We start from the raw sequence: 24,435 nt of genomic DNA, 5'->3' as shown, positions 1-24,435 counted from the left end.
CAACAGTTAGAACCAGACGTGGAACAACAGACTGGTTCCAAGTTGGGAAAGGAGTAGAACAAGGCTGTATGTATACTGTCACCCTGTTTATTTAACTTATATGCAGAGTACATCATGCAAATGTGAGGCTACATGAAGCACAAGCTGGAATCAGGATTGCCAGGAGAAATATCAATAACCTCAGATATGCAGATGAAACCACCCTTATGGCAGAAAGCGAAGAGGAACTAAAGAGTCTCTTGATGAAAGAGGAGAGTGAAAAAGTTGGCTTAAAACTTAGCATTCATAGGCAAAACACTGTCCGACATACATCACAGCAGGATCCTCTATGACCCACCTCCCAGAATATTGGAAATAAAAGCAAAAATAAACAAATGGGACCTAATTAAACTTAAAAGCTTCTGCACAACAAAGGAAACTATTAGCAAGGTGAAAAGGCAGCCTTCAGAATGGGAGAAAATAATAGCAAATGAAGCAACCGACAAGCAACTAATCTCAAAAATATACAAGCAACTCCTACAGCTCAACTCCAGAAAAATAAATGACCCAATCAAAAAATGGGCCAAAGAACTAAATAGACATTTCTCCAAAGAAGACATACAGATGGCTAATAAACACATGAAAAGATGCTCAACATCACTCATTATCAGAGAAATGCAAATCAAAACCACTGTGAGGTACCATTTCACGCCAGTCAGAATGGCTGCGATCCAAGAGTCTACAAGCAATAAATGCTGGAGAGGGTGTGGAGAAAAGGGAACCCTCTTACACTGTTGGTGGGAATGCAAACTAGTACAGCCACTATGGAGAACAGTGTGGAGATTCCTTAAAAAACTGGAAATAGAACTGCCTTATGATCCAGCAATCCCACTGCTGGGCATACACACTGAGGAAACCAGAAGGGAAAGAGACATGTGTACCCCAATGTTCATCACAGCACTGTTTATAATAGCCAGGACATGGAAGCAACCTAGATGCCCATCAGCAGATGAATGGATAAGAAAGCTGTGGTACATATACACAATGGAGTATTACTCAGCCATTAAAAAGAATACATTTGAATCAGTTCTAATGAGATGGATGAAACTGGAACCTATTATACAGAGTGAAGTAAGCCAGAAAGAAAAACACCAATACAGTATACTAACGCATATATATGGAATTTAGAAAGATGGTAACAATAACCCTGTGTACGAGACAGCAAAAGAGACACCGATGTATAGATCAGTCTTATGGACTCTGTGGGAGAGGGAGAGGGTGGGGAGATTTGGGGGAATAGCATTGAAACATGTATAATATCATGTATGAAATGAGTCGCCAGTCCAGGTTCAATGCACGGTACTGGATGCTTGGAGCTGGTGCACTGGGACGACCCAGAGGGAGGGTAGGGGAGGGAGGAGGGTTCAGGATGGGGAACGCAGGTATACCCGTGGTGGATTCATTTCGATATTTGGCAAAACTAATACAATATTGTAAAGTTTAAAAATAAAATAAAATAAAAAAAAAAAACTTAGCATTCAAAACTCTAAGATCATGGCATCCAGTCCCATCATTTCATAGCAAATAGATGAGAAAACAATGGAAATCATGACAGACTTTATTTTCTTGGGCTCCAGAATCACTGCAGGTGGTGACTGCAGCCGTGAAATTAAAAAACGCTTGCTCCTTGGAAGAAAGGTTACGATAAACCTAGACAGCATATTAAAAAGCAGAAACATTACTTTGCCAACAAAGGTCCGTACAGTAAAGGCTATGGTTTTTCCAGTAGTCATGTATGGATGTGAGAGCTGGACCATAAAGAAAACTGAGCACCAAAGAATTGATGCTTTTGAACTGTGGTGTTGGAGAAGACTCTTGAGAGTCCCTTGGACTTCAAGGATATCCAACCAGTCAACTCTAAAGGAAATCAGTCCTGAATATTCATTGGAAGGACTGATGCTGAAGCTCCAGTACTTTGGCCACTTGATGCAAAGAACTGACTCATTAGGAAAGACCCAGATGCTGGGAAAGATCGAAGGCAGCAGGAGAAAGGGACAACAGAGGATGAGATGGCTGGATGGCATCACCGACTCCATGGACCTGAGTTTGAGCAAACTCTGGGACTTAGTGATGGACAGGGAAGCCTGGCATGCTGCAGTCCATGAGGTCACAGAGTCAGACACTACTTAGCAACTGAACTGACTGATAAACCTTATGCATACCCAGTAAGATAACCTCAAAATATATAAAGAAGAAAATGATTGATTTAATGAAACAAACTGACAAACCAACACACACACACCTTTTTCTGCTGCTGATAAGCCAGTCAGTCCATTTGAATTTATATTCATAAGTATTAGTCTGTGGTCTAGCTTCAGGAGAAGCTAGACCTCACCCAAATTAAAGGAGAAAAATTATGAAATCATTTCAGTAGATTGCATTTGATAAAATTCAGTACATTCATAAACTAAAGGTAATGCAAATTAAGAATAGAGAAGAATTTCTTTAATCTGGTGAGAAAAATCCACAAAACATTTTTATCAAAGATAATCCTTAATGGGAGAAATATTTTAAATAATTCTTTGAAGTCAGGACTGAACTGAACTGGTAATGCCCACCATTACCCCTTCTTCTCAGCATTGTACTGAAAGTCCTAGCATAAGTATTAGGAAAAAAAAAAACACATTGTTCAGAAATGATGTGATTATCTGCGTCAGTCAGTTCAGTTCAGTTCAGTCGCTCAGTTGTGTCCAACTCTTTGCGACCCCATGAATCGAAGCACACCAGGCCTCCCTGTCCATCACCAACTCCCGGAGTTCACTCAGACTCACGTCCATCGAGTCAGTGATGCCATCCAGCCATCTCATCCTCTGTCGTCCCCTTCTCCTCCTGCCCCCAATCCCTCCCAGCATCAGAGTCTTTTCCAGTGAGTCAACTCTTCGCATGAGGTGGCCAAAGTACTGGAGTTTCAGCTTTAGCATCATTCCTTCCAAAGAAATCCCAGGGCTGATCTCCTTCAAAATGGAGTGGTTGGATCTCCTTGCAGTCCAAGGGACTCTCAAGAGTCTTCTCCAACACCACAGTTCAAAAGCATCAATTCTTCAGCGCTCAGCCTTCTTCACAGTCCAACTCTCACATCCATACATGACCACTGGAAAAACCATAGCCTTGACTAGACGGACCTTTGTTGGCAAAGTAATGTCTCTGCTTTTCAATATGCTGTCTAGGTTGGTCATAACTTTCCTTCCAAGGAGTAAGCGTCTTTTAATTTCATGGCTGCAGTCACCATCTGCAGTGATTTTGGAGCCCAAAAAAATAAAGTCTGACACTGTTTCCACTGTTTCTCCAACTATTTTCCAAGAAGCGATGGGACCGCATGCCATGATCTTTGTTTTCTGAATGTTGAGCTTTAAGCCAACTTTTTCACTCTCCACTTTCACTTTCATCAAGAGGCTTTTACTATCTGCAGAGCAAACCTAAAAGAATCTACACACAAATTTTTAGAAGTAACAATGTGTTATCAAGGTAGTTGCCTGTAAAGTCAGTAAATAAAAATGTTATATTTCTATACAGCAGCAATAAATATTAGAAAACATAATTTTAACATGTATTTACTTTGTTACAAAAATATAATGTTCTCCAAAAAATTTATATAAAATTCCCAGTACTAAATCTAACCAGAAAGTCGTAAGGCCTACGTGCAGAAAGTGATAAAACTTTACTGAAAGACATTTTAAAAGCCCTAAATAAGCAGAAGGGCGTGTAATGTTCACGGATAAGACACACACCATAAACACATCCGTTTTCCACAGTTTGACTTATAGAGTCAGTTCTGTTATGATCAAAATAACAGGGTTTTGGTTTTTGTTTTGTTTTGTTTTGTTTTTATGGCTTTTTTGAATACCGGATCTTTACATATTTATATGGAAGGGTAAAAAATAGATATGACATTCATGAAAAGAATAAGGTTGTGAGAATCGCCTTACTTTTATGAAAAATTGTAAAATAAAACATGCCATTTACTCAAGGAATAAACAAAAATAACAAAGGTGAATAAAAGCCTGTATACAGTCTCCAGCTTACATAGAGCTGTGCAAGATCATTGGAGAGGTGAGGGCTATTCAGGAAGCTTTCTAGGGCAGTTACTTAATTTCAGTCGGCCCCTCACATCCTACACAAAAAATGAATTCCACATGAATTAAGGACTCAGACATCAAAAACAAAACTTTAAAATATGAGAGATGATATTTCTGGCCTTGAAGTACAAAAAGATTTCTTGAAGAAGATAATAAAAGCACAAGCCAGAGAAGAGAATGTTAATAAGTTCAACTACATTAAAGTTTAAAATGTTTTAATTAAAGACATTTTTTTAAATTAAAAAGCCAGAGTAAGGAAAATTCATGTAACACACTTAGCTTATAAGGATTAATATGCAGAGCATGGAAATAAAGTGATGAGAAAGATAAACGAGATAGAAAAAAGGTATAGAAAAGATATTAACAGACATTTGACAGAAAACAATAAGACCAATGTGTTTATGACCAATAAAGAAGAAACAGTTCTCAATCTCACTAATAGGAAATGCAAATTAAGGCTACAGTAAGATACCGTTTCACCCCCACTGATAATACTAAGAATTAGAAAGGCTAGAAAGCAGGAGGCACTTTTAAACATTGCTGATAGGACTGTAACTTGTCGTAACACCTTTAGGAAGCAGTTTAGCTTTCTCCTGGATGTTTACACATCTGGGATGTAGCAGTTCCACTCCCATGTATATAGACTAGAGAAACTCTTTGCACATTTATTGACAACAGGAAGTAACTCAAACCCCTCCCCCCATTTACAGAAAATGGATAAACACATTACGGTATATTCACTTAATGGACATTTAATTGTGTATAAAGGAAATTGAGTGAACTAAGAACTACATTTAGCAACATGGAGTGCTTAAGAGTGTTGAGTAAAAACCCCCAAGTCCCAGAAGACTGCTTACAGTATTATACCATGTTTACAATGCACAGGAAGAAGTAAACTAAGCGTTGCATTGTTGGGGTAAATATGTGTATGTGTGTGATAGAACAGTGTTTAAAAAGAGCGGTGGGGTCATAAACACAACACTTGGGATAACGTGTGCCTCTGGAGCAAAGCCAGGAGGACGCACCGTGAAAGGACACGCAGGTAGACGCACGGTAACTCGCCACCCCGCGCCTCCGTTTACAGGAAACATAACACATTACAGTACGTTCATCGAGTGGGCGAGGCGACTGCATGAACTAAAAACTACGTTCAGCCTCATGGGGGAATCTTAGGAGGGTAGTAGTTTCTGGGATATTTATTATTTTATGCTTTACAGCATAAGTGTATATTTTATGTAATTACATATTATCTATGTGTATATTTATAACACACATATATAACCTATATATGTGTGTTCCTTGGAGTGTGTCATATATTGGCAGTAAGTGTGTTAGTCACTCAGTCACATCCAACTCTTTGTGACCCCATGGACTGTAGCCCGCCAGACTCCTCTGTCCACGGAATTTTTCAGGCAACACTGGAGTGGGTTGCCATCTCCTACTCCAGGTATGTTCTTTGGAATGTGTCAGATTTTGGCAGTAAAGGTAATTTTATTTTGTTTAAAAACAAAAACACAACAAAAGAATCCTTTTGATAAGCCAGTCAAAAGGATCAAGCCATTGAGGAGGAGGGATACATCAGGCTAGCTTCAGAGTTGTGTGCAACCCCACTCACACCAAGAAGCAGTGGAGCAATGCCAGCAGATTATTCAAGGAAAGAATGGGCCACGGTTATATCCAGCCAGCTGTGTTTCAGGCATAAAGGCTACAAAGTTCTGAATGTATACGATTGGATTAGTTTATTAGGGCTGCCATAACAATATGGCCAGCTGCTGCTGCTGCTAAGTCGCTTCAGTCATGTCTGACTCTGTGCAACCCCATAGACAGCAGCCCACCAGGCTCCTCCGTCCCTGGGATTCTCCAGGCAAGAACACTGGAGTGGGTTGCCATTTCCTTCTTCAAGGCATGAAAGTGAAAAGTGAAAGTGAAGTCGTTCAGTCATGTCCCAACTCTTAGCGACCCCATGGACTGCAGCCTACCAGGCTTCTCTGTCCATGGGATTTTCCAGGCAAGAGTACTAGAGTGGGTTGCCATTGCCTTCTCCTTCATTTCTTCTTCTTCTACTACTGCCGGCAGGGTGACTTAACAGAAATGTATCCTCTCAGTGCTGGAGGCTACAAGTTGGGGATCCAGGTACCAGCAGGGTTGTTTTCTTCTGAGGCCTCTCTCCTTGGCTTGCAGCTGGCTACCCTCTAGGCAGCTCTTCAAGTGGTCATCGTCTGCACAGAGGACTCTGATGTATCTCCTTCTCTTCTCTTCTATAAATCCACTTACATTAGATTTTGTTTAGTCACTAAGTCGTGTCCGACTCTTTTGCCACCCCATGGACTGTAGTCCACCAGGCTCCCCTGGCAAGAATACTGGAGTGGGTTGCCATTTCTTCCTTCAGGGGATCTTCCCGACCCAGGGATCGAACACGCATCGCCTGCGTTGCAGGTGGATTCTTTACTGCTGAGCCACCTGGAAAGCCAGTTACATTAGATTAGGTCCCTACAGTAATGACCTCATTTTTAACTTAGTCTGCTCTCTAAAGACTTTATTTCTAAATACAGTTGCATTCTGAGATACTAGGGATTGAGACTTCAACATATGACTCTGAGCAGACACAATTCACCCCGTGACAACAATCTCGGGGAAAAATATTCCTATTAACCCTTCTTAAGAAAACTATTAAAAGATAAACTTTAGCCAACCAAAAGATGACTAGGGAAGGCACACAAAAGTAATGTCAGTGATCAAGGAATATATTTACATGTAGAACCAACACAAAAACAAGGCAGGAAATAGTATTTATATCACCCTATGTGCCCCGCCAATGAAAAATCATAGAATTACCAAAAAAAAAAAAATAGATTGAAAGAACAAAATAAGATAGGAAGCAGAGTAAGTTTTCCAGTTGCCTCAACCAGAATGGCTGGGAATTAGAAACATCCATCAAAAGGGGTAAATGAAATAGGGAAATTAAAAATTAGATGTAGATTAACCCAATATTAGGCCTAAATTACGGGCTTCCCAGGAGGCACAGTGGTAAAGAATCCATGTGCCAATGCAAGAGACGCAGGAGACGACAGGTGTGACCCCTGGGTCAGGAAGATCCTCCAGAGGAAGAAATGGCAACCCACTCCAGTACTCATGCCTGAAAAACTCCATGGACAGAGAAGCCTCACAGGCTACAGTTTGCAAAGAGTTAGACACAACTGAGCACACAGACCTGAATTAGTAACTAAGGTTTTGTGTATAATAAAGGTAGTGTCACAGTGAGGGAGAGATGAATCAGTCATTAAATAATATTAAGACAGCTTTAGCCATCTGGAAAAAAAATAGATCAGAGCCTTATCTTTTACTGTACACCAAGTTAAATTCTTTTTTTTTTTTTTGCTTTTTTTAATTTTTTTTTTTAAACTTTACATAATTGTATTAGTTTTGCCAAATATCAAAATGAATCCGCCACAGGTATACATGTGTTCCCCATCCCGAACCCTCCTCCCTCCTCCCTCCCCATACCCTCCCTCTGGGCCGTCCTAGTGCACCAGCCCCAAGCATCCAGCATCATGCATCGAACCTGGACTGGCAACTCGTTTCCTACATGATATTTTACATGTTTCATTGCCATTCTTCCAAATCTTCCCACCCTCTCCCTCTCCCACAGAGTCCATAAGACTGTTCTATACATCAGTGTCTCTTTTGCTGTCTCATACACCGGGTTATTGTTACCCTCTTTCTAAATTCCATATATATGCGTTAGTATACTGTATTTATGTTTTTCCTTCTGGCTTACTTCACTCTGTATAATAGGCTCCAGTTTCATCCACCTCATTAGAACTGATTCAAATGTATTCTTTTTAATGGCTGAGTAATACTCCATTGTGTATATGTACCACAGCTTTCTTATCCATTCATCTGCTGATGGACATTTAGGTTGCTTCCATGTCTTGGCTATTATAAACAGTGCTGCGATGAACATTGGGGTACACGTGTCTCTTTCCCTTCTGGTTTCCTCAGTGTGTATGCCCAGCAGTGGGGTTGCTGGATCATAAGGCAGTTCTATTTCCAGTTTTTTAAGGAATCTCCACACTGTTCTCCATAGTGGCTGACTTCAGGCTCTACTACAAAGCCACAGTTATCAAGACAGTATGGTACTGGCACAAAGACAGAAATATTGATCAATGGAATAAAATAGAAAGCCCAGAGATAAATCCACGCACATATGGACACCTTATCTTTGACAAAGGAGGCAAGAATATACAATGGATTAAAGACAATCTCTTTAACAAGTGGTGCTGGGAAATCTGGTCAACCACTTGTAAAAGAATGAAACTGGACCACTTTCTAACACCATACACAAAAATAAACTCAAAATGGATTAAAGATCTAAACGTAAGACCAGGAACTATAAAACTCCTAGAGGAGAACATAGGCAAAACACTCTCCGACATACATCACAGCAGGATCCTCTATGACCCACCTCCCAGAATATTGGAAATAAAAGCAAAAATAAACAAATGGGACCTAATTAACCTTAAAAGCTTCTGCACAAAAAGCAAACTATTAGCAAGGTGAAAAGACAGCCTTCAGAATGGGAGAAAATAATAGCAAATGAAGCAACCGACAAACAACTAATCTCAAAAATATACAAGCAACTCCTACAGCTCAACTCCAGAAAAATAAACGACCCAATCAAAAAATGGGCCAAAGAACTAAATAGACATTTCTCCAAAGAAGACATACAGATGGCTAACAAACACATGAAAAGATGCTCAACATCACTCATTATCAGAGAAATGCAAATCAAAACCACTATGAGGTACCATTTCACACCAGTCAGAATGGCTGCGATCCAAAAGTCTACAAATAATAAATGCTGGAGAGGGTGTGGAGAAAAGGGAACCCTCTTACACTGTTGGTGGGAATGCAAACTAGTACAGCCACTATGGAGAACAGTGTGGAGATACCAAGTTAAATTCTAAAGTGGATCAAATATTTAAGTGTGAAAAGTGAAACTACAGCAGTTCTGGGGAAACACATGGTAAAAATTCTTGATAACCTTGGAGTAAACAAGACTTCCCTAACTACAGCTGAAAATCCAGAACCCATTGGAAACAGACTAATAAACCAAACTATGTAGAAATTTAAGATTTGAAAACTATGATCCGGAGAGGTTAAATGTTTATAAAAAAGGCTATACTGGTAGAATCAGGCTTGTGGGATGGTTACTAGGGTCAATGAGAGGGTGAACATAAGGTGCGAGGCAGACCACCAGCGCCAGGTAAACAGCTAAATGGTCCTTAACTTGTGTTTCGATTGCTAATCTTGGTGGTAAATTAGTATGTTATTTAAGAGGCTTTAAGTGACTTTTCCTTTGTAGAACCAGACGTCCTGGGTCCTTTCCAGCATGGCAGCCCTCTACTGGAGAGTGAAAGGCCAAGGGAAGAAGGCGATTGACTGCCTACGCCAGGCCCTCCATTATGCTCCGCACCAGATGAAGGTGAGTGGGGCTCCGAGGGCGTGAGTTTCCATCCCTCAGTCGTTTCCTGTGCCCACTGGTTTATTCTGAGTTTTCATCAACCTTCCTCATGCTCAGAAAGCAGCAAAAGGCTAAGGGTGGAAAACTTAGTGACCCACTTGTGCTGCCACAAGCCTGAGTTTCGCCCACTGTTGTGGCCTCCCCACCTCAGCAAGAGGGGGCGTCGGGGAAGGGCTTCAGGATCCCGGAAAAACACTATCAGGAACAGGCACGGCTGAGTCGTAAACGCAGCTCTAAGGGCAGCTCCGCCTCTCACTGCCTTTGTGATTACCTGTGACCTCTCAGGACCTCTGTAACCTTGGGCAGGTTCTTCCACCTCCGGGACCTCATATGGTGCCGTGTCTCTGGGTGTCCCGCAAGGACAAACCTGGGTCTTTTTTCTGTTCTTCTGTATCTCCTACAGAAGAGCCCAGTGATACCGAACAATGGAATATAGACACCAGTGTCTCAGGTTACACATCTAAAGGGGGCTTCCCAGGTGGCACCAGTGGTAAAGAGCCCGCCTGCCGATGCAGGAAACACGGGAGACTTGGGTTCTATGCCTGGGCCCAGAAGATCCCCTGGAGGAGGGCATGGCAGCCCACTCCAGTGTTCTCGCCTGGAGAATCCCATGGACAGAGGAGCCTGGCAGGCTACAGTCCACAGGGTTACAAAGAGTTGGACACTACTGAAGCGACTGAGCACACATCTAAAGGGAATTAATATTTGTGATAATAATACTGCAACTTTTTCAGCCCATCATCCTGTGCTCTATACTTCTAGGCTATCACTAGGCTCTGCAACAGGAAGGGCCAAGACGCTGGATCAGGGGTCAGGGAACTTTTCTGTGAAGGGCCAGATAGTACAAATTTAGGCTGTGAGGCCAGCCTGCCTCTTGCAGCCACTCAGTTCTGCCATGATAGCCTGAAAACAGCCACAGAAGTACCTCGGGGAATGGGAATGATGAAGTCCAATAAAAAGCTACAGAGTCGGGTAGCAGGCTGGACGTGGCCTATGGCCACAGCGCGCCAGCCCTGCCTCAGAGGGCGCTGTGGTCCTTGCAGAGAACAGCTCGGCTCTGTGACAGTGAGCCTCAGTGTGGATTGTGGACAGAGTCTGGCCACCAGCTACTCCTCACAAGCTGCAGTGTGACCTGGAGCTGGCACCACGATGGAAAGCAGCTGCCTCACTCAGCAGGTTGTTCACCCAGCTGACAGTTTCGTTTGTTTTTTGAGGCAAGACTCTCTCAATGAGAGAAGTGCTGCACGGCTGGGCTGGCACATGCTCCTTCCCCCTCACAGACCCACAGCAGACAGAAGCCCCCACATCAAGCTGCACGACTCTGTCATTCACCAGAAAACACTGACCACTTTGCTTATGGTCACCACAGCCACGAGTGAAAGCCCAGAAACCAACATTCTTCCCTTCCCGCCTTCTCCCTCCTCTCCCAGGACGTGCCCCTCATCAGCCTGGCCAACATCCTGCACAACGCCAAGCTCTGGAACGACGCCGTCATCGTGGCCACCATGGCGGTGGAGATCGCACCGCACTTCGCCGTCAACCACTTCACGCTGGGCAACGTATACGTGGCGATGGTGAGGTTGTCCTGGAAGCGGCGCGGACCACCCCTGCTGCATTCTGTCAGGGCCACATCTCTAGTTCCAAACTCTCTGAGTCTCAGTGTCCTCTGGTTTCTGTAAGCTTTGTGTCTAAAATTGCAGCTCTCCACCACAGGTATAATTCATGGCAGGGGGGTTTGTCGGAGAAGGCAATGGCACCCCACTCCAGTACTCTTGCCTAGAAAATCCATGGACAGAGGAGCCTGGTAGGCTGCAGTCCATGGGGTCGCTAAGGGTCGGGAATGACTGAGCGACTTAACTTTACTTTTCACTTTCATGCATTGGAGAAAGAAATGGCAACCCACTCCAGTGTTCTTTCCTGGAGAATCCCAGGGACGGGGAAGCCTGGTGGGCTGCCGTCTCTGGGGTCGCACAGAGTCGGACATGACTGAAGCGACTTAGCAGGGGGGTTTGTAAGTTTTTTAAAAAACACAGTAAACTCACCCAAGTATTTGCAACTGTGTAGTTCCTCACCATGAATTTAACACTAACAGGCCCATTGACCTACACTTTTCTGAAGACTACACTTGTTCCAGAAAAGCCTTCCCTCACACTCCAGGTGGACACGCACACTCGGGCTCGCTCACTGCCGGGTCAGGCCAGGTCCCCAGGATTGCTCCCATGGTGCCCTGTGCGGATTTCTCTTCTTGTCTCTTCACCTTAGTTTTATAACTTGTTTTGAGTATTGGTCTCTCCCACCAGACCAGGAGCTCCTTAGAAGAGAGACTCCTCTTCATCTCCCTGTTCCTCGCACTTCACAGGGTTTGGCACATAGTAAGTAGGTGCTCACCAAAGGTTTAATGATTGGCGGAATGCCACTAGTTCCCTGGGATACCATTTACAGCCAAAATGGCAAAGCCATCATCCAGAACCCTGTTGGGGTCAGAAGAAGGACCAGTTTCGGAACTCAAAGTCCCAGGGGTCCCCCAGAAGCTGTCATAGCTGAATCTAACATGAGAGTCATGCCATCCACTTTCATCCAAGTTTAGGGTCCCACATGAGGCTCTTTCCAAGGTGCTCTTGATAAAGGTTAACGTCTAACGAGCAGCTTCAGGCTCCAAGTTTTGTGTGTCATCCTTGACTTCAAAGGCAGGAAATTTAATTTGGCCAGGTAGGTCTTGCTGAATGTGCAGATTTCCCTCTCTGCTTCTTAAAATTGAAGAATCTATTTTCGTCCCCAGTAAATGCAAAATTTGCTGCTATGAATGAGGAATTCTGCCTCTCATTTGGCTGGAAGGAGTCATTTAAGCAATAGACTCGGGCTCTTCTTCGGGAGTGTTAGTCTAAGTAAAAGGCGAACGCCTTCTGTGTGGCAGTGATCATTTCCAAACCACGTTCATTTTTTTCAAGTGTTAGGGAGAATAAGAAACGGCTTCAAAATTTACAAGTCTAATTGAGATACCTGACCTGACTTCTTTCCAGTTACAGTAGAAAATTCAAACAGATGCAAAATAAGCTTTTGCTAGACATAGTTCTAGAGGTTTCTGTGAGGATTACAGGAAGGGATTCCACGCAGCACCTAGCTCTGCCCCTGGCGCGCAGCAGGGCTCGGTGACGGTGGCTCCTGCTGTTGCTCCGTCGTGGGGCCAGGTCTCTGCAGAGCTGGGCCCCCTTTGCCTCTGGCTTCTGGGCTGCGCCATAGTTCTCTCAGTCTGTGGCCTCGGGGTGGAGGCAGTTGTCCCTGCACCTCAGTTTTCCTCAGATTTAGATGCACTGAGAGAATACCGCAGGACCATCACTGCCACAGACGCGCTCTTCAGGAAAAAAGATGTCACCACATCTGTTGAGTCTGGTGGCCATACCCCTCTCACTCTGTCCCTCTGCCCCTCACAGGAAGAGTTTGAGAAAGCACTGGTGTGGTACGAGTCTACCCTGAAGCTGCAGCCCGAGTTTGTCCCCGCCAAGAACCGAATCCAGACCATCCAGTGTCACTTGATGCTGAAGAAGGGCCGGCGCTCTCCTTAGCTCATCCCTCCCGCCTCTCCTGTCTCTCTTCTCATGCTCTTCAAAAAATGAATAAGAAGCCAATCATTGTCAGTATCTGCTTTTAATGATGTGTGTGAAAATAACTGAATAAGACATATTACAGGACTTTTACATATGTGGAAATTGTTTTGGTTTTGTTTTTAAGTTCCTTCTTTCCCCCGGCCAGCCTCAGAAACATAAATTTCTTAAAAGGAAAATGCAGCTTAAAGATATTGTGTAAATACTGAGCCAAGACATTTCTGGAGCCGTGCTCTGTCTCCAAAACCTCGATGCCTTTAGGGCTCTTCTCAGTGGTCCAGCCAGCCTCCTCCGCTTCGGTGGAGGACGAAGCCACACGGCACCTTCCCTGCTTCTCATCGCAGCCTCTGTTGTCCGTGGAAATGCAGAAGCCCATCCGGCGCCCGTCAGAGGAAGCACTGTCCTCGCTCTCCCACTAGCTCCACGCTGCCCCCCGGCCTTGGCCGTTCCGTGCTGCTACATTACAGACTCTCAGAGGTAGTTTGCGGGGGGAGGGAGGAAGGGGAAATGATTTTAAAAACAAAATATTTACAACAACAGAAACCCTTAGGATCACCTGACCTTCGTGCAGTTATTTATGTTGGGGAGGGAGGGGGGCTGAGAAGGGGAAATCAGCAGTGTACAACATCGCTATCCTTTGTACTTAAATCGCAGATCACAAGGAAACCAATGCATCGACATCCTATATAACAGGTTTATATATATAGAATATGTGTATTTGAAGCCCTCAGCAGACTGAGGCTGTGTTTTACTAACTCTTTGTTCGCCACGTACCCGTCTTGGACTGAGGCGTGAGTGTCAGCCCCTTCTCCCTGAGGCCTTCAGACGGAGCCGCTCAGGGGAGAGGAGCCGCGGCTGAGTGTTTCCTTACAATGTTTATACCTCTGGTCCCAGGAGAGTCAGAAACTCCAGGCATTTGGGAATCTTCAAGGGCACATACTGAGGACAAAAATAAAAGTCGTTCATGAACAAAACAGGTCTGTGGCGTGGTTTTTCTTTGGAATCAGGCTCATGCGGGCAGCTCTGAAGCCTCACTGTAATCCTGGGTCAGATCTTCTCACATCCTACGTGGTCTTCTCTTTTTCCACAACATAAAGTGAGCGGAGAAATAGTCCATCACTAGGTTTTACGGTTGACGTTACACGATACATTTGATCACGAAAGATGCACAGTCAGCAGATGTTCAGAGTTGGCATTCGACCTTCCAAGGGAAAAGAAGAAGGATCTAAACCACAAAGTCACGTCCCCTGCAGTGAGCACGATCCTGAAGTTCTTCAGGTGAGCTTTATGGAGAGCCTTGGTGAGAGTCATACCAGTGTGAAACTGAGCATTCCTTTTGGGACAGGACTCTGCCGAACACAGGGTTTCCTAGAACATTATCAGACACCAATCATCTCAAATACTGGGTCACTAAAACCAGAGCATTTGGTTCTAGCACAGACTGTAATTTCTTAGAAGCAGGTGAGCAATCAGACATGCCTGTCCACTCTGTCTTTTATGCAGCTCGAGTCCAGCTGACTTCAAGCAGTTTTATCAGATGTATTTTGAGAAGAGGCTCACTTTGTTGCTGGATAAAGTGAAGCGCTTTTCACTCAGAGTATCTTTGCCTGTGTCTGAATATGTTCCCTGCTTCCCCAACTCTCAGCAATGTGGCATTTAGTTTTTCCTGAAACTTGAAACTATTTTTTTTTAATTTACATACAGTGAAATTCATTCTGTGGTGTACAGTTCTGTGAGGTTTTCTTTTTTTGTTGTTTTTTTTTTTTTTCCTGGCACCATGCAGCATCTGGGATCTTAGTTCCTTAACCAGTAACTGAACCCACTCCTCCTTGCATTGGAAGCACAGAGTCTTAACCACTGGACTGCCAGGGAAGTCCCTTTGTGAGTTTTGACAGATGCGTAGAGTCATGCAGCCACCATAACAATCAGGATACAAAACTTTGATCACCTCCAAAAGACTCCCACTCTGCCTCTTTGTGGCCACGCACCATCCTAAACCCTCAGCAACTGCTGATCCATCGTTTCTGTAGCTTTTCATTTTCTCCCACATGGTAAAGAAGTCAGACTCCAAAGGATGTGTACTGTACAATTCTGTGTACATGACATTACAGAACAGCAAAGGTAGATGACTTGAGGCAGAAGTATGCTTCCTAAGTTTTAAAACAGAGGAGACTAGTGTGGCTGAAGAGGTGTAAGCAAGAGGGAAAATAATAGGAGGAAAAGCCAAAGAGGTGAGCCAGATGTATAGTTTTTCATGGGGTTGGTTTATTTCTGTTGTAGGGCTTTATGTATCATTGCAAAGTCACTGGTTTTAAGCAGAGGAATAACACAGTCTGACCTGTTTTAACAGGAATCAGGATTATTCTAGGATTTTTTTGACCTGAGTAATTAGAAGGAGGAAGCTATTGTTACCTCAGATGGGAAGATCAAAGTTAGGAATTGGGGGAGAAGATAAGGAATTCAGTTTTGTACAGATCATGTAAAGGTACTGTGTAGCTAGCTGGGTAAATTAGGGTTAATAGAGGACATCCATGCTGGAGATACACATTTAGAGGTCACAGCCGTGGGAATGGTACTTGAAACCATGTGACTGAGGTCACAAAGGGCATGAGAGGATACAGATAAGAGCACAGAACACAAAACAGAACTGGGGGATCCAGTGGTACGGAGTCAAACACTTTACATGCCCAACAACAACTTATTCCTGATGTACAAGAAATAATAGAGCAATTTGAAAAGAATGCTGAACATGTTCAACTAGTTAAAAGACTGCCTTCCACATGGCATAAAGGATGAGCAGGTCGTGTGTCTGTCTGACTCTGCAGCCCCATGGACTGTGGCCTGCCAGACTCCTCTGTCACAAAGACCCACAGAACAATCCTTTAAGTGAAAAATACTATTGAAATAAAAATCTAAATGAATGGGTTAAACAGACAACACAGCTGAAGAGAAAGTCAATGAATTGTAGGACAGAATGAAAGGGAATCTACCAAGGTGAAGGAATAAAATTTTCTTTAGGTATTTGTATTAAATGCTCTCATAGGGCAAAGTCCTCGCTTTTAGCCTAGGGGTGAAAATGCTTGACTGCCGCCTTAAACAGTCAAGCTTTTGAGTTAGGGTCCAGAAACAGAGTACAACTCTTAATTTATTTCTAGAATTGGAAAAAGATTTAGTGGCAGGATTGAGGCCTCTGCTAATAAGAAGAGCTAGTGTCTGTCGTGTGTGTTCCTGTCCCTGTTGAAAGTACTTTACGTGGATCAGGAGCAGTGGGTGGCCGGGAAGGACTGAGAGGCCAGACGGTAACCTGTCCGGGTAAAGTGAGAACAGCTTCACGTGGCATCTGGGGCTGTGTCTGATTTACTCTTCCTTCTGCCTATTGATTTCCAGTCTCCTCTCCTTGATGCTATTGCTCCTCTACGGGTATTGCTGGGTTTGTCCACCATCATTAATTCATTAACTTCTTTAAAATCAAACAACTGTTTTGTGTCAGGCCCGTGTGTTGCAAGAGTCAGGAATATAGACAATTTATTAGACACAGAGCTAAGCATCTGACTGGAGACAAACTATGTAGTCAGCAGACCCAAAATTTCCAAAGCAATCCTAAGGGGAAAGAACAAAGCTGGAGGCATAACCCTCTCAGGCTTCAGACAATACTACAAAGCTACAGCAGTCAAAACAGCGTGGTATTGGCATGGAAACAGACCTGGATCAATGGAACAGAAGAGAGAGCCCGGAAATAACCCCCACACCTGCAGTCAATTAATCTTCAACAAAGTAGGCAAGAATACACAACAGAGAAAAGACGATCTCTTCAGCAAGTAGTGTTGGGAAAGCTGGACACCACATGTAAATCTGTGAAGTTAGAACACACCCTCACACAAAAAACTTCAAAAAACTTAAATATAAGACATGACACCACTAAACTTCGAGAATCTGGACAAAACATCCTCTGACATAAATTGTAATGTTTTCTTAGGCCAGTCTCCCAAGGCAATAGAAATAGAAGGATAAATAGACAAATGGGACCTTAATCAAACCTACAAGTTTTGCATACCAAAGGAAACCATAAATGAAAACCTAGGGACCAGGAGAGAGTATCTGCAAATGATGTGACCAACAAGGGCTTAATTTCCAAAACATACAAACCGCTCATAGAAAAACCTCAAAAAAACGGACAGAAGATGTAAACAACCAGCTCCCTGAAGAAGATACACAGATGGCCAGTAGGCAGATGAGAAGAGGCTCACAATCACTAACTATTCGAGAAACGCAAGTTAAAACTACAATGAGGTGTCACTTCACACTGGTCAGAACGGTCAGCATTACAAAGTTCACCAATAATAAATGAGAGGGTGTTGAGAAAAGGGACCCTCCTACAGTGTTGGTGGGAATGTAAATGGGTGCAGGCACTATGGAAGATAACATGGAGGTTCCTTAAAAAACTAAAAATCGAGTTACCCTATGATCCAGCAGTTCCACTCCTCGGCACGTATCCAGAAAAAACCATATTGGAAAGATACGTGTGGCCCGGTGTTCATGACAGCATTATTTACAATAGCCAAGACGTGGAAGCAATCTAACTGCCCATCAACAGATGAATGAATAAAGAAGATGTGGTACATATATAGAGTGGAATATTACTCAGCACCCCCCCCAAAAGACCAAAATAATGCCATTTTCAGCCACATGAATGGACGTAGAGATTATCATACTAAGTAAAGTTAGAGAAAGACAACATGTATCACTAATATGTGGAATCTAAAAAAAAGGTACAAATGAACTTATTTTCAAAACAAACAGATTCACAGACACAGGAAGCAAACTTATGGTTACCAAAGGGGAAAGACGGGGAAGGGATAAATCAGGAGTTGGGATTAGTAGATAAATTAGGAGTTGGGATTAGTAGATATGAACTACTATATATAAAATAGATTAAAAAGTCCTACTATATAGAACAGGGAACTATATTCAATATCTTGTAGTAATGCATAATGGTAAAGAATCTGAAATAGTGTGTGTATATATATTCAGATATATATAAAATACATATATAGCTTATATATATATATGTCTCTCACGTGAATATGTATAAACCTGAATCACTTTGCTGTGCACCAGAAACAAATACAACATTGTAAATCAACTCTACTTCAATTTTTTTTTTAAAGACACATGGTCAGCTCATTTCCATACAAGTGATGAGTGACACCCAAGGGGTAATTGCTGTGCTTGCTACAGGTACGTGGCACCCCAGACACATGGACACCGCCTCTGAAAACAGTGGAATTAAGTGGGGAAAAGGGGAGAAGCAGGAGGAGCTGGCATCCAGATGGTGGCAGTGGCGTGACCCCGAGTGAGGCAGGCGGAAGCTCAGTGCACGGGGGGGAGACAAGTGTAGCTTCGAGTGCAAGCTGGAAGCACGGCGGGGGGGGCGGCGGGGGCGGGGGGTCTTCATTTCTCGAGGGACAAAGCCCAAAGTTCCAGCCTCATCTCTCACACCATCCCCTCCCACACTCTGTTCTCCCACCATTTAGGGTCACCTGTAGTGACCAGCACAGTCCTGGCATGTGATAAGTGTTCAGTACATGTTCAGGGAATGAAATATGAGTTGAAGAAAAAAAGAGTATGGAAAGGCTGGCAGGAGGTCTCTGCTTGGAGTGTCCAAACCGAGGTTCCTGCACCTGGAAGAGGCTACACCACCCCAGGAGGCTCAGATAGTGAATCCACCAGAGAGCACTACTTCTGGGTCTTCAACATTCAGGAGTAGACTTTGTGTCCACTAATTCTCTCAGTCCTGTCTCTCCAACTAGATCGTCCCTCCTTGAGGGCAGAGGCCATGTCTGACGTCTCACTCACAGTGCTGGACATCAACAGGCACTGAATCAAATGTCTGCTAGCGCGGCTGGACTTGCCTGTTTGCATCTCAGCGGAAAAGGAAATATGGGATGAGATCCGGACCATTAGGAGAACCACAAAAGCTGAAGTTAGAAGCCCATCTCCCCTGTTGCTGGCTCATCCACTGCTCCAGAGACAAGCAGGCACGGACTTCAGGGTAGAGTCCCTGGATCCAGGAAAGGGGGATTATGTGCACAAAGCTGGCCCCACCAGACGCCCCATTCTCCTTAACCAGGGCCCTTGGACAGTGAAACAGACTGGATTTCCTCTATCAGCCTATTAGCCAGATCAACAGTAGAGAGCCTGAGGCGTGTGTGTGTGTGTGAGTGTGTGTTGCAAGTACCATTGCAGAAAAGCAAGATATTTCCCTTAGATTGTTTTCCTAAAAAACCGTGCGATGCGACTGGAAAGCCCTCAGATCTCCAACAGCAGTAAGGAGAGGATCACGTCAATTGCACTGTCATTCATTCAGCATTTACAAGTATTTACTACATGCTGGGCGCTCCATCCAGGCCTGGAGACACAGACCTGTGACAGGAAAGAGAAGACACGTGGGACAGACAAGGTCAGCACGCCTGGAAGCAACCAGGGAACGGTTAAGAATGAAGCACTTGGGCGGCCAGTAAACACATGAAAGAAAAAAGGCTCAACTTGGCTCGTTTTTAGAGATTCAAGTCAAAACTACAGTGAGGTCTTTTCTCACACCAGTCAGAATGGCCATCATCAAAAAATCTACAAACAATAAATGCTGGAGAGGATGTGGAGAAAACCCTCTTGCACTGTTGGAGGGAATGTAAATTAATACAGCCGCTATGGAGAACAGTATGGAGATTCTTTAAAAAACGAGGAATAAACTACCATATTGACCAGCGATCCCACTACGCGTAGCACACGCCAAGAGTCTGGCTGGGCCTTCGTCTCAGTACGGGTCTGGGCTTGTACTCAGGTCATAGAAGCAGCCAGGCATGTTCAGAGAGGCTGAGCTCCCTGTGACAGGCCTCTGCAGAGATTTAGGGTTGGAGAGAATGGCCTAACAACGGAGGAGGTGAACTCTAGGAAAAAAACAGGAGTCTGCTCTGATCCCAAGTGTGTCTGCACACCCGACGCCCGTTTCTATTTCATACTATACGAAGGGACATCCCTGGCGGTCGAGTGGTTAAGACTAAGCTTCCAGTGCAGGGAGAACTGAGGTCCCACATGCTGCTCAGCATGGCTGAAACAAAGATTTAAAATATCATACTGTATGAAGGATATAATTCATGTCTTGCAGTAGCAATGCTTCTCACACAGGAGTTCATCTCCCCAGGGAAAATTTCCAGATTTTTTTTTGAGGAAAGGTCATATATAGCATAGAATTGGCCTCTCCAAACATCCAGTCAAGGCCGAGCACTGGGGAATTGATGCTTTCAAACTGTGGTGCTGGAGAAGACTCTTGAGAGTCCCTTGGATTGCAAGGAGAACAAACTAGTTGGTCCTCAAGGAAATCAACCCTGAATATTCATTGGAAGGACTGATGCTGAAACTCCAATACTTTGGCCACCTAATGCGAAGAGCCGACTCATTAGAAAAGACGCCGATGCTGGGAAAGATTGAGGGCAGGAGGAAAAGGCGGCGACAGAGGATGAGATGGTTGGATGGCATCACCAACTCGATGGACATGAATCTGAGCAAACTCCGGGAGATGGTGAAGGACAAGGAAGCCTAGCGAGATGCTGACCACGGGGTCACAAAGAGTAGGACATGACTTAGAGACTGCTGCTGCTGCTAAGTCACTTCAGTCGTGTCCGACTCTGTGCGACCCCATAGACGGCAGCCCACCAGGCTCCTCTGTCCCTGGGATTCTCCAGGCAAGAACACTGGAGTAGGTTGCCATTTCCTTCTCCAATGCAGGAAAGTGAAAAGTGAAAATGAAGTCTCTCAGTTGTGTCTGACCCTCAGCGACTCCATGGACTGCAGCCTTCCAGGCTCCTCTGTCCATGGGATTTTCCAGGCAAGAGTACTGGAGTGGGGTGCCATTGCCTTCTCCGGACTTAGAGACTGAACAATGACCAAATGCCCAGTCACATTGGCCCATGGAACACACACACTGGAATCCCGCACCTCCAACACACAAGAAGGCAGGATATGATACTTCAAAATATGAACGTACTCAAAATCAAGACATTATTACACCAGGTGCCAGTGACGGGAGCGGCGCTGAGAACCCCTACAGGCCTGAGGAGCTGTGGTCTTGGGCCCCCTGCCAGGACAGGGCTTAGGCCTCAGGGACAGGGTTAATGGGGCTGGACTCTGTCTAAGGCCAGGAGCGGGGACCTGAGCCAGAGCCCTCCTCCACCAGGTAAAACTATTAGGATCTTGAGCCCCTAAGAAAACCATAGTTCAAAAGACAACGTACCCCAGAAATGGTATGAATGAACTTATTTACAAAATAGGGACAGACTCACGGACATAGAAAACAAACTCACAGTTACTGAAAGGAAAAGGTGGGGGCGGGGGGGCATGCTAACTTCATACAGTTGGCAGATGGGAACCCAGAGCTTCTCCACGAAGGCCTCTCCCAGAGTTCTGAGAACAGGTCCAGAGTCGTTCTCACCAGGCCTTCTCTCCACAGCCACGGGCCTTGGGGTGAGGCTAGTGAAAACCAGGGGACCCAGGGATAAGGGGCCAGGCCAACTTCTGCCCACTGCTCTCCAAATCCTGCAGGTGGCAGCTGGACACAAGGCTGAGCATCTGAGGACCAGACGAAGTGGGGACCACGTGGCGTTCCAGACCCGGGGATGCTCACCATCAGCGCAGCTCCGAGTCCTGCCTGCGGAGGACGGTGGAACAACAGGGAGGTGGAGGCGCCCACAGACCCCGCTGTCCACAGCGGCAGCTGCGAGCCAGTCTGCCTACTGACATTAACATTTAAACTCATCAAAATGGGATAAAACTAAAGATTCAGTTCCCTCAGTTGCAGCAGTCACGTTTCAAGTGCTCAGCAGCCACATGGGGCTGCCGTATTGGACAGCGCAGATACGTGACGTCTCCGTCAGCAGAGTGTCCCATGCGGGGACCACCGCCCGGGACAGTGAGCTCCGACCTGCCCCAGGGGTATGAACACCCAGGCATCAGCCGAGTCTGCATCAACCCCAGAGAACGTCCATTCAGAAGGCTCCGAGAGTGGGTCCCTGGATCCAGACCCTTCCTCACCTCCTTCTCTTGTTCCTTTCCAGTTTTATGGAAATATAGTTGACATGCAGCCCTGTAAGAGTCTAAAGCGTTCCGCTTAATGACTTGACTTATATAGTTTGTGAAATGATGACCACAGTAAGCTTCATGAACATCCATCATCTCTTATATTGGGACGGCCAAGAAGTTCATTTGGGTTTATCATAACATCTGATGGAAAAACCTCAAACGAACTTTTTGGCCAGCCTGATAGATACAAAAAGGAAAAAACGTTTTTGTTCTTTTTTTTCCTGTGATGAGACCTCTTAAAATTACTCTCTTAACAAGTTTCAAATACACCATGGAGCAGTGTTAACTGTAGCCATTAAGTTGTATATTCCATCCTCTGTACTTTTTAATCTTAAGACTGGAAGTTGGCACCTTTCAACTGCATTCATCCACTTCCTCCTCCCCTTCTTCTTCTTAGGAAATAATCATTACTTCTCGTAGGCCCTGAGGCCTCAAGGAGCCTGGATGGTTTAGGCTCCTTCAGGCCTCAGGGCCTTTGAACCCGCTGTCACCTCTCCCAAGGATGCCAGGATGCTCTGTCACATCTACATACCAAACGGTAAGCACCGGCCGGGGCTGTTGGTACCTGCCCATCCCCTCAGCACCGCATCAACATGCCCACAGCTGCCGCCCGGGGACTGTGCCAGCTGTGGTGGCCGTCTGGCCCTTCCATGGCAGGCAGTGCTGGGGAGTTAACGCCCCAACAGATGGGGTGTTGGTGGACAGACACCTCTTGAGTAAGATCCCTCTGAGAGCTATTCTACGCATGCTGCAGAGGCCCGAGTTTCGGCAGTCCCCAGGGGCAACTGGCCTGAAGAGACAGACGCCCTTTACCGGCTTTTCCCACCCCATTCGACTTCTCACTCCCCACTGGTGTTTCCTCGGATCACTTCCCAAATGACTGGAGTGACTGGGCAGGAGATGTAGTCATTCACAGAAAAAAGAAAGTCAAAGGAAAATTCAGGTTTGGGATTAAAGGTGAGGAGTTCTGTGTTGGCGAGTGACGGATTTAGAAATCTATCACCATCTGTCATTATCAATTTCTAAATCCAAGGGTGTATATAAATATATACACTCTTTTATATTCTTAAGAATATGTTACCTGCTGTAGCACTTTGAACATGATGGGTGGCAACCACATCCAAGGGGTGGTTGAAGCCTTGGCTGAGGCCGGGCGATGCTGGGATGACGTGAACAAAGCGAGGAGGAACAATGGCCACGGACAGCACCCTCAGGAACACCGGTAACTGCTCACCCCAGGCCCTCATCTGGAACGTGCTAGAACATCTCTCTCAGACTTACCTGGTGATCCAGTGGTTAAGAATCCACCTGCCAATGCGGGGGGCGTGGGTTCGATCCCTAGTCTGGGAAGATTCCACATCCCATGGGCAACTAAGCCCATGCACCACAACTCCTGCGCCCACACGCTCTAGAGAAGCCCACGGTCCGTGACAAGAGACGCCACTGCAGTGAGAAGCCCTGGGCCGCAGCTAGAGAGAGCCCACACACAGTGATGAGTCAGAGCAGCCACAAATCAATCAATCAATCAATAAGCAGGCTTTAAGAAAATGCCTCTCTGTCCATGAAGACAGACAGCCTCTGCTTCTGTGTCCCCTTCTCTGGGAAGCCTCTCGCCAAGTACAGCGATCTGGTGCAGCGGCCATCACGCTGCAGCCATAAGCTCCTGGCTGTATGTCTCCCCTTTCACCTCGGCCCCAGGTCCCAAGGTCAGGGCTGGTTCAATCATGTTTGAGTCCCCAGTGCTTGGTACAGTGTTCAGCAAAGGTTTGCAGGTGAATGAATGACTGAAGGAACCCGTTCTCTGAGGTCTGTGACTTACTCTGCACTTCTTGTCTTTCTGGAAGGAGACTTTCCTGCCTGGGAGGATACTGCCTCTGGAAGGAGCCCTTTGGCCAGTGAAGTACCAGTGACCTATCTGAGGAATGTGGCCCCAACCTTACAGCCTGGCTTTCAAAGTCCTCAATGGGGAAGATCCATCCTTTTCTCCACTGCCTGTCAAAATCCTAGACTTTCTTCGAGATTCATATTTTTCCTGATCACCTCCTCCCAATTATTCACA

General features: G+C 45.1%; 1 protein-coding gene across 2 annotated transcripts in view; it reads left to right on the top strand.

The window, feature by feature from the left end:
• Positions 1 to 14,215, top strand: part of TTC17 (tetratricopeptide repeat domain 17) — a 129,879-nt gene extending 115,664 nt beyond the window's left edge. For both annotated transcript variants that reach the window (XM_070383533.1, XM_070383532.1), the window contains 3 exons: positions 9,481 to 9,600; positions 11,070 to 11,213; positions 13,071 to 14,215. In XM_070383533.1, coding sequence (XP_070239634.1) covers positions 9,481 to 9,600; positions 11,070 to 11,213; positions 13,071 to 13,202 — 396 coding nt within the window. In that variant the 3' untranslated portion in view covers positions 13,203 to 14,215. The remainder of the gene's footprint in view (positions 1 to 9,480; positions 9,601 to 11,069; positions 11,214 to 13,070) is intronic.
• Positions 14,216 to 24,435: the final 10,220 nt, after the last annotated feature.

Source organism: Bos mutus, chromosome 15, assembly GCF_027580195.1.
Source record: "Bos mutus isolate GX-2022 chromosome 15, NWIPB_WYAK_1.1, whole genome shotgun sequence".
Lineage (NCBI taxonomy): Eukaryota > Metazoa > Chordata > Mammalia > Artiodactyla > Bovidae > Bos > Bos mutus.
The sequence above is the reverse complement of the archived record's forward strand: the minus strand, read 5'-3'. Positions and strand labels throughout refer to the sequence as shown.